The sequence below is a fragment of the Solea senegalensis genome, linkage group LG8 (assembly GCF_019176455.1).
Source record: "Solea senegalensis isolate Sse05_10M linkage group LG8, IFAPA_SoseM_1, whole genome shotgun sequence".
In the NCBI taxonomy this organism is placed as follows: domain Eukaryota; kingdom Metazoa; phylum Chordata; class Actinopteri; order Pleuronectiformes; family Soleidae; genus Solea; species Solea senegalensis.
The window spans coordinates 23,869,068-23,880,380 of NC_058028.1; the positions used below are offsets into that span (position 1 = coordinate 23,869,068).

Here is an 11,313-nt window from a genome sequence, read left to right on the forward strand (position 1 = left end):
GATAAATACCATTAAAGGGTAAACGAAGCATAATATTGTTGAAATTGCACTTATACGTCATGTGCATGACAACTTACAGACCACAGTAGATCACATAGGTATCTAGAACTCGAGAAATATAGTATTTAGTGTTTAGTACATAGTGAAAAACCTCAATTTCCGCCAATTCACTACTGTTTCCACCACTTAAACTACTTAAAATAAGTTGAAGTCATCATTTAATGATCAATTATAACTAAAACTCTGAAAAGTGGTGATAGAACGTGTTTTATTTAAATCATTCTCAACAGTTTTGGTAAAAAAAAAAGAACTTCTATGGTCTGAATTTATAACCACCAAATAGATAAAGACGAGAGTCAAATGTCCACTGAAGCGGCGTCTCTGTGTCTCAGAAGGAGTTCACATGCTCTGGATATCAACATAACAACATAAGTGAAGTTTGAGCTGCATGTGTGTCAAACCACCTGCTGCGTCTGTTCATTTCCTCTGCTCATGTTGTGGTTGAAGTACGCCGAGCGCTCGTGCGGGCGACAACACAGCCACGCTCCACGTTCAAACTCCACACTTTCAGACAGCTTGTGATCACAGTCAGGTGAAGCATGAACTGGTGTTCATATAACGACAGCAGCTAAGACTCTTTTAGACGTTTCCAGTCAATGCAAATATGTAAAATGTGGGGTTTTTACATATTGTTTGAGGAGAAAAAAAAAAGGTTGTTGATTTAGTTTATTTACTTTCTGCTCAGCATTTCTGTCCATCACTGACTCTCACCTCCTGGTGTCAGAAGATATGACATGTGGGAATCTAACGCACATCTGGGGCCTCAACGGTAAGATCTACATGCAGATGACTTTACTGAGATGTTGTTAAAAACACATTAGAACCCAGTTTTTTTCAGTTTCAGGTCGAGCGCTGGAATCTTTGGTCTCCTGCCTCACTGCGGTCCTTTCCGTCACTGTCCTCACATTCACGCTGCTCGGGATCCTGTGTTTCAAAAGGTAGGAGAGGCTGAAATGATTCCGTGAATTCATGTTTGCGTTCACTTATTTTTGTTCCTGTATCCGTGCGACAGTCTCACTAGACAACATCTTAAAAGAAGCATTAGTGTCCAACAAGTCATTATTTTCATAATCAATGAATCAGTCCATTGTTTGCTCCATAAAATGTTGAAAAATGTTGATCAGTGTTTCCCAAACCTGGAAATGATGACGTTCTTGAATATCTTGTTTTTTGAGAACTAGTAATCAATTAATAATCGATGAATCCTATTATACTGAGATCATCTGTCCAACTCGTATTTAAACAGCTTAGCAGTTCATTGTAATATCATTAGTTTGCCACAAACAATGGAAGGACTAGGTCCACACAATTCTGTGTTTTATTTTTTCTCCACTTTATAAAAAGTTGTGTATAAACAGCAATGAAAAGTTTTCTTTTTGTAGTTCCTAAATTTCATCTTAGCTGTATAAAGACATGCGTGCTGATGCATTTGCCACCTGCCTATAACAAGAACATAGTGTTTCAGCTGACAATTGCAGCTCTCACTCACTGTTTTGTCACACATTTTCCAGCACTTTGCCTCTGTTTAGTAAAGCGTTTACATCATAATTAGGCTTTATTATGGCTCGGATCAGATTTCACTTTTTTATTCATTTATTCCAAAATCTGATCCAGTGATTTCAGTATCAGAGCATCAGCTCAAACCTAGTATGGACACACGTTTGCTCAGACTTCTTTTACATCCAATGTCTTCAAAATCAAATGCAGCGTTCAACGTCCTCGACAAACCTGTGTTTGAAATAATGACTTTGGATCCACACACCTGTTTATGCCGGGCAGGTTTTTCTCAAGCATGAACTACACACAATCCAAATATAGCTGCATTTATTTCAAAGTGGGTTCATTTTAGTGGAAGCACCAGGGCTACATAATTATGTGTTTTATTTCTTGGGTATAAAGAGCAATGAAAAGTCAACAGTCTTCTACTTCTACTCTTCTACATATATATATATATACATATCTATCTATATATATATATATCTATATATATATATATAGATATGTATATATATATTTATACATATATATGTATATGTATATGTATATGTATATGTATATGTATATGTAACAGCACAGCTGTAACAGCTGTAACTAAGTGTCCTTTCACAGCGCACCATTAAGTGTGCGTGCAGAGTGCAAGGGTAAAGAGAAATGGAATGCAGTCACTGTCAATGTTATTAGTGACACGTGTGGTTTTTCTCTTCTGTGAAAATGACACAGTGAATTTCTGAAGAAACTCACCACAGCAAATCTACAGCCAGACTCCAAACCTGCTCGATACGTTGTGGTCGCTGTCTCTCTGTCTCTGTCTCTCGCTCAGGTCTCTCGTTCACACCTTTGCTGCATTTATAAGAACAGACACAACCAGAGTTAAATCATGTTGCCAGACTCCATTTTTCATTTTCGTACAAGAAACACACTGTGATAACTTGCCTCCTCCCCCAGAACTGTGATGTTTCTCCTTGTTTGATGAACAGAAACATGTTGATCTCAGAACAGTTCTGTTGATCAGTGTTTTCTGTGGTCCAGGGTTTTGAAAAGACATTTTCAGGTTTCATGTGAATCATGTTCTCATGGGTGACTCACATTTGGAGTGGCTCTGTTCATCATTGTTTCTTTTACTTTCTCACAACACTAGTCAGTGAATATTGAGTATGCAAAGCTAAAAACACACTTTATTTACTGTACACATTGTTTTCTACTTGGTATTGTTAGCAGGAGCAGTTAAATGTGGACATGCGATGTGCACTGATTTTAGCAATATGACGTTAGTTTGGGATTTTTCATTTGTTTTTTATTTATTTAGACTTTTTGTTTTTAAAATGAGTTTTATTTTTATTATTTTTTAAATGCTTAGTTTTAGTTTAGATTTATTAGTTTTTATTTTATTATATGTAATATGGAGTATTTGCCAGGTGCAAGATGCAAAAAGGTCATCATAAGTATTGTGTCGTAAAAACCCAACAAAATATGTCATTTTAAAAATGTATGAGGTTTACAAGAAATTAGCCTGATGTGCAAAATGTGCGTAATACAGTTAATGTGTCAGACACGCATGAACATTACATAAGTAATAATAAATAACCTAAGATGAGACACATCACATCTGAATATCAACAATAAAAAACTAGAGGTTTGATTCACATAGATAAACCAGCTGGGTTCTGTTTAACTTGCAGAACCTTGTGTCCAAACTGAAAACATCTTATTAGGAATGAAAATACAACCTTTCAAAATTACCGGCTGATTAAAAAAAAGAATACACTTCATATGAACCCAAAAGTATGAAATACATTTACCAAGCAATTTGAGTTTGTTTTAGTTTGTTTTATAAACACACAATTCAGTTTCAGTTAGTTACCAATTTTTAACTCGTTAACTATAATGACCTTGGTTAGTCAGAGTGAGTGCCTTTCTGCATGGTGTTTGTGTGTTCTCCACGTGTGTGCGTGGGTTTCCTCCAGGTTTCCTCCCACAGTCCAAAAACATGCAGATTTAAGGATGAGGTCAATTGGACACTCTGGCACCAGCGCCACACAGTGGATCATGTGGTTAGCACTGTTGCCTCACAGCAGGGACGTTTGGGCCTTTCTGTGTAGCGTTAGTGTTAGTTGGACACTCTGAATGACCTTATACTCTTCACTGAACTGGTGATCTGTGCTGGGACTGAAACCAGCAGCAGACGATGGACGTGAATCACAGAAGAGTCATAATCCCTTGTTCTGGATTCTTTACAAAGTACAATTTTTCCCTTGTAGATATCGTTCTTTGACCCGTACCATTCGGGAGCTGCAGGCGACCAAGTTGGCGTTGCAACCCGTATCTCGGCAAGAAGCTTCCATCGCGCCTGCGAGGCCAGTGGGGGAGGAGGAGGAGGAGGAGCTTCAGCCTCAGACTCTTCTACAGAAGAGCAGCATCGTGAGGTCTTCATCCAAGAAGCGATGGAAAGGCCTGCATCAGGTACAACTGCTGCAGCTGTCTGATTTATGATTAATCCACAACTGAAATTATGAGAGAAGATTTAAAGACCCAGTATGTAAGAATCATAGACAACTAATGGTGACACCGGAGATTGTATCAAACCAAGGACTCAGGGACGTTGCAGTGTTTGGTGTTTGGTGATGTCTTCTCAGTGTCCTGCAGTCATCCACCTCTCATGAATGTCTCATGTCATCTGTCCAAGGCTCCTCGATTCACAAAGTTGGATCTGAACCTGCTGCAGCTGATCAAAGCAGGGAAAGAAGGCGTCTTCTACCAGGCCAGGATGACCAGAGGGACGTGTAAAGGCCACAACATGTTCACATGCAAAATCAGCAAAGAAGGTGAGACACACACAAGATGCAGGTGTCACGCGTTAGGGCAGGTGCAGGTAACCACAGCAACCAGTTGTCTTTCTATTTCTTAAAAGACAGAATGTGTCAACTGGAGATGGAAATCTTTAAGTCCGGGTTTAATTTCTGTCTCTTTCCTTTTGAGGCGTCCGTCTCAAGCAGGTGGAAGCAGAAGTTTCCATCATGAGGAAACTGATGCACCATAAGAACATCCTGCAGTTACTGGACTGGAGAACGACTGAGGGTGAGAGCCGTGTACAGTCTGCACCGACTGCTTCTTCCTACTGGCTGTTTTTCTAAACATGTGTTCACTTTGTGCAGAGCCTTACATTCTGATCATGGAGTATGTGAGCTATGGCACACTCAGGACCTTCCTGCAGACCAACAAAAGCCTCCTGAGTGCAGATCCTGAACTGCAGAGCCTCCTCACCATCGCCTCCTATCACATCGCTCTGGCTATGCAGCACCTGCGCTCCAAAATGGTAACAACATCACAGACGGACACGGTCTCACCATCCGTGCCCCGTGACTGCACTTATCATCTGATCATCAGTGTCGGTGCGTCTTCTCCTGCAGATTGTCCACTGTGACTTGGCTCTGAGGAACATCATGGTCAACAGGTTTCCTTGGGAAGTGAAGGTGGCAGAGTTCGGCCTGGCTCGGGATTTATCACGACTGACCAGTCGCCACAGCAGCCGCTGGAGAAACCCACACGTAAGACGAGGAGCGACGCGTCCATACAGCAGCAGCACTGGTTCACTTCGACTAAGATTCAAATAAATCACAACCTTTTATTTTGAAATATTACATTTGATATAACTGAACATAGTGAAAGTGTGAAGGAGTCTGCTTTGAAGCACATTCTGAAAACCACAGAATTGATTCACTGTATGTATCAAACTCTCATTGATGCAAATAGAATAAGAACTGTTTGACAGTCAATGTGTGTGTGTGGTATTTATATCCTTGTGAGGTCCAAACACCATACTAATTTATTTTTATGATTACCTTGTGCACAATTTTAAAGGGATTTTTCAGGGTTAAGACCTGGTTTTAGGGTTAGGGTTAGAATTAGGTTTAGGGTAAGGGTTAGTTGTGATGGTTAAGGTTAGGGTAAGGGACTAGGGAATACATTATATCTATGAGGTGTCCTCACTAAGATATAAAAAAACACTTGTCCTAACAAGAATAGCTACACAAACCTGTGTGTGTATGTGTGTGTGTTGGGACTTAATCTCCACACACTATCTCTACACAGGAAGCTGCAGTTCCACAAAAACATGGTGTTCATGAGAAGACCAACTGTGATGTGTCATTGACATGAGACTGTGGTTCGTTATAATTTCCACCCAAAACGTTGTACTTTACTTCCTGTGGGGATTTAGCATGTTCCCCCGGCGTAGGCAGGTTTTCCCTCAGGGGGGAACGTGAGCGTGAACGTGAGCGAGAACGTGAGCGTGAATGGTACCGGTGAACCTGTCCAGTGTGATCCCTGCCTCTCATGACCTCATGTCTCTGTTGACCTGAGGTGTGACTTCCAGCTCAAAGTCTCATTTTCCACTGTGTGTGTGTGTGTGTGTGTGTGTGTGTGTGTGTGTGTGACGTTTCCAGCAGCGAGTGCCACTGCGCTGGTACCCACCCGAGTACTTCAAGAACAACTACTACAGCTTCAAGGGAGACGTGTGGGCGTTCGGCATCGTGCTGTGGGAGATGCAGACGTTTGGTGAGTTGGTGGTTCATGGGTAACATGTGGCTTACATGTCTGACACTGTGTAAGGTTGAATTCTTCCCCTCATTTTCCAGTTATCATACACTATATGGACAAAAGCAGCATTTAAATACATATACTAGTACTTTAATATAGAGTTGTTCCCCCTTTTACAGCCATATCAGCTTCCACACTTCTTGGAAGTGTTTCTATTTGTGTCCATTCATTCTGTAGAGCACTTATGAGGTCAGACACTGATGTTGGAGGTCAGGGCTCTGTGCGGGGACAGTCAAGTTCATCAGACCATGTCTTTATAGTTCTAACACAGTCATGTTGGAAAAGAAAAGGATCAGATGATAATTCTGGAACAGATGGAAACTGTTTTGTTTAATCAGAGCAAATGTATCCTCCACATGAGGGTTATTCAAGGTTGTTCTAATCTGTTTTATTTCCATGTAAATAGTGGTTTAGTATAGTGTTTCATTTTAAAATGATACTGATATGTAAAGGTGACATTTTCAGGCACTTTACCATACCCACACCTGGAGACGTCAGAAGCAGTGGTGTACCACATCTGTATCGGTCATAAAAACACAAACCCTGAAGGCTGCAGACCAGAAATGTGAGTCAGAACTCAATCAAATTAAAACTGTTCTTATTGTAATTGATTATTATCGATGATTCATTAGAATTTAAATATAATGTGTATATATATATATATATATATATATATGATATATGATATATGATAATGATTATATTATATATATATATATATATATATATATATATATATATATATATATATATATATATATATAAATATAATATAATCATTATCATTGGAGATATACTTATCCTAGAATGAGTGACTCTGCAGTGAGTGCTGTAGAATCTGGTAGTTTGAATGTTAATGAAGCATCTGTTTTACCTTTATCATTATTATTATTATTATTATTGTTATTATTTTTTACTGTATGTGCTAAAACAGTTGTTTTAAACTCCACAGACTTCATATCATACAGGACTCATGGCTGGAGCCGTACACTCTCAGACCCTCGTTCACTGACATTGTCCGTATGTTCGAGAACATCATAGAAAACGACGCGGTAAGAAAAATACTCTTGTCATTTTTGCAATTTGTAAAAACAATCTCCACTTTTATTTGACATGTAATGCACATGACTTTAACTTATTAACTCAGACAAGAATCATGTATGGTGTCAACAAGTGATTTAAGTCAACATGTGGATTGTATAATGAATTACTTTGAAGCAAATAGCTGAATCATACGTGATGGGGCCACAATGAGATAAACAGTTTTTCTCAATGTCGAGAATAAAGTCTTAATTTATGAGAATAAAGTCTTAATTTATGAGAATAAAGTCTTAATTTATGAGATTAAAGTCTTAATTTATGAGAATAAAGTCTTAATTTATGAGATTAAAGTCTTAATTTATGAGAATAAAGTCTTAATTTATGAGATTAAAGTCTTAATTTATGAGAATAAAGTCTTAATTTATGAGATTAAAAGTCTTAATTTATGCAGAATAAAGTCTTAATTTATGAGATTAAAGTCTTAATTTATGAGATTAAAGTCTTAATTTAGAGAATAAAGTCTTAATTTATGAGATTAAAGTCTTTATTTATGAGATTAAAGTCTTAATTTATGAGAATAAAGTCTTAATTTATGAGATTAAAGTCTTAATTTGCGAGAATAAAGTCTTAATTTAGGAGATTAAAGTCTTAATTTATGAGATTAAAGTCTTAATTTATGAGAATAAAGTCTTAATGAGAATAAAGTCTTAATTTATGAGATTAAAGTCTTAATTTGCGAGAATAAAGTCTTAATTTATGAGATTAAAGTCTTTATTCATGAGATTAAAGTCTTAATTTGCGAGAATAAAGTCTTAATTTATGAGATTAAAGTCTTTATTCATAAGATTAAAGTCTTAATTTGCGAGAATAAAGTCCTAACCACGAAACCCCTCTGAATGGCCCGCTGATGCATCCACCGATAACCCTGCAGTCGACCAGTTCCAGCTACAGAAGCAGCGATTTCCTCCATGTTCGCCTGGTCCTTTTTCTTGTAAATACTTTTTAAAGTCCTGATACTTATGACAATATTATGCTGATGTGCCAAAGGATGAAGTATCTCCTTGTTTGTGAAACCTATTCTAAAGTACAATAACACAAAATGCTCCACGACAACTCTCCTCCTCTAAAACAACAGGTTAGAATATTACGTATCGTAAATTTTACGACTTTATTCTCGTAAATTAAGACTTTATTCGCAAAGTCTGTAAAAAATGTTTTTCTTAATGTTGCCCTAATACTCGTCATGAAATCATCATGTTGACATTATTTTTTATTTGATTTATTTAACCTTTATCTAAGCAGATAAAACCCAGTGAGATCGAAATCTCTTTTCCAAGGTTGACCATGACAGTGTATAAAGTTTGCTTGACATTTAAAGGAGGACAGGAGTTGAGGTCACAGTAATAATGTTTAATGGTCCCTTGTTAGTCAGACATTTTTAACGACAAAGCAGGAACACTCTTTTCCATATTTCTGTTTACTTTAAAGGAGCGCTAACAGTCAGTAAGAGAGCCTAAGTACTTAAAGTCAACTATAGTTTTACCTTTGGAAGTTAAAATTGATGGAATTGAATGTATTCATGTATTATTTGTGCCATGGGGAGCACACAGTAGCTCCTTTATGCTGGCAGCAGAACCTCCTGTTTAGTTACACGTTCACACAGACCAGTGTTTCTCAATCCTGGACCTTTGCTCCAACACACCTGATACTGATGAATGTTATCAGATTATCTTGTGATTGCACTGTGTAATAAAGTTAATGCCACTCTGTACCTGGTTAAAGAAAGGAAAAATAATCAGGGCAACATTTAAAGGAATACTTCACTGATTTGGGGCCACACGGTGGTGTAGTGGTTAGCACGCTCGCCTTGCAGCGAGAAGACCCGGGTTCGAGCCCCGGTTGGAACAAGGGCCTTTCTGCATGGAGTTTGCATGTTCTCGCCGTGTGTGCGTGGGTTCTCTCCGGGTTCTCCGGCTTCCTCCCACAGTCCAAAAACATGCAATGTGGGGATTAGGTTAATACCGTAGGAGTGAGTGTGAGAGTGAATGGTTGTTTGTCTCTATCTGTGTGTGGCCCTGCGATGGACTGGCGAACTGTCCAGGGTGTACCCCGCCTATCGCCCGAAGTAGCTGAGATTGGCACAGCACCCCCCGCGACCCTCTGGTGGAGGATAAAGCGGTTAGATGATGACTGACTGACTGACTTCACTGATTTGCATTTACTTGCCCACCATTGACACTTGGTCTGAGGCTTGAAACTGCAACGCTAATTCCGCACTTTTTAGACCCACTCGTAAGGGGGCGGGACCTCATTCCCAGAATGTAAACAGTGTCCGCCATCTTTGCTAACAAAGAAAAGAATGAAGATATTTCTCAACTCAGGGGAAACTGAGGTTGGGAAGCACAATTTTTCAAAAATACTAGCCCTATTATATAATACTTCTTTAAAATATGCACGGCAGTGGGACATAGACAACCAGAAGCAGAAATGGTGTGAACGGGTTTAGAGTCTAAAGGTCTGCACACACTCCTTGCAGTTCTCATTTGGGAGTTTTTGCAGCTTGTTCTTGACACATCATCTGGGCACACTATTGTGTGATTGGCCAGAAATGTGGAATGGGCGTGGTTAACTTCCCAAGTATGAAACGCCCGGGCCACAAATGACTTTGTTGTTGTTGTTGTTCTTGCCTCCTCGAGAAGAAGAACACATTTCTTTGTTGTTGCAGAAAGTAGAACTTTAATCTCTTAATATTTGATACCATTATAGAGTGGGGACAGTAGACTTACTGTATACTAGACTTTTACTGGAATCTAAATTATGAGTTAAAACGTACAATCCTTTGCACCAGCCCTCCTAAATCAAATCCTAGTTCATTTTCTTGGAAAGTCTGGTGCACAACCGAACTCTGATCCACACCAAAGAAGCGAACTCTGTTCCGCCTAAAACGTAGGTCTCGGTTCGCTTCAAGTCTACCAAATGCAGGAAGCGGACTACAACGGACTACACTGCAGGGCATTGTGGGTAAACACAACCAAAACATACGCGATAGCCGGGAGAAATGGCTGATAGGATGTGATGCAGCTCCATGTTTTGATCTTATGTGGAGGAAACAACAGATGAGCCAGTTTTCATTGTTGTCTTCTCATTCAGTCATTTACATGCAGCGCCACCTCAGGCGAGGAGGGGAATACGTTATTCCCCTAAACCCCCAATCGTGTCTAGCGGACTATTAGGTGTGAAGACGACCTTAATAGAAGTTAAGCATTATTTTTTTTATGAACCCACTAAACAAAATACTTTTATGATCCAACAGCATGATTTGTAAGTGAACGTTGATTTCCTTTGTATGTGCAGTTAGACACACAATGTTCTGGTTCTCCAACAAGATGAGAAAGGTTCTCATAAATCCTTGTTAATAAATACAGCCACAGTAGCTGTAATTAGATGGTTGTTCTGTGGGTGAAATGAAACGTTCTTCTTCTCTTCTTTGCAGGACTATGTGGATGTCGAGAGTCCACAGCTGCTGGTGACAGATGAGGCTGAATACCATGAAGCTAAATATCTGCGCGCAGCCAGCATCACTGTGAATGATTTAAATACCATCTAAATAGATCAGACACGAGAAAACACTGTCTATCCTCATCACAGTAATTGTGATTAATCACCAAATCCATCAATCAATGGAGACACAGGTCATTTTTTCCCACAACAGAGGGGAAAGTGTATCTTAAATGTTGATAATATTTACAGTAGGCAGGATTTTCTTTATAGATAAAAGATTAAAAGTAAAAGTAATTTGAGCACAGTCGGCTACAGACTGTTCACAGGAGGCAGATTTATTCCCATTAAGATCATTTGCTCTCTCACCATCCTCCTCTTCCTCACATATACTTCATATAATGGTATTATTATTTTTATTTAATTTATTATTATTATTATTATTATTATTATTATTATTATTTTTGTTTGTTATTTCAGCTCCACTCTGATCACATACCCTGGTATATACAGTAGAACAGTATTTATGATTTTTAGCACAACCAGAGGAAGCTCACGTACCACTGGTGGTGCACATACCACAGTTTGAGAACCAAAGTTCACAGTTCTAGATGTTAA

General features: G+C 38.8%; 1 protein-coding gene across 3 annotated transcripts; it reads left to right on the forward strand.

The window, feature by feature from the left end:
• The first annotated feature begins 498 nt into the window (after window positions 1-498).
• On the forward strand, window positions 499-11,068 carry si:ch211-167j9.5 (tyrosine kinase receptor Cad96Ca). 3 transcript variants are annotated; one of them, XM_044031476.1, is made up of 12 exons: window positions 499-592; window positions 746-829; window positions 899-998; window positions 3,819-4,020; window positions 4,244-4,382; window positions 4,537-4,635; window positions 4,713-4,873; window positions 4,968-5,105; window positions 6,003-6,114; window positions 6,622-6,721; window positions 7,109-7,208; window positions 10,691-11,068. In XM_044031476.1, exons 2-12 carry the CDS (start codon window positions 790-792, stop codon window positions 10,802-10,804), a joined length of 1,305 nt encoding a protein of 434 aa, XP_043887411.1. In that variant the 5' UTR covers window positions 499-592; window positions 746-789; the 3' UTR covers window positions 10,805-11,068. The 3 variants fall into 3 exon arrangements, with proteins under 3 accessions (XP_043887411.1, XP_043887410.1, XP_043887412.1); XM_044031475.1 differs by having other exon boundaries at window positions 499-829; XM_044031477.1 differs by having other exon boundaries at window positions 499-829; window positions 6,006-6,114.
• Window positions 11,069-11,313: the final 245 nt, after the last annotated feature.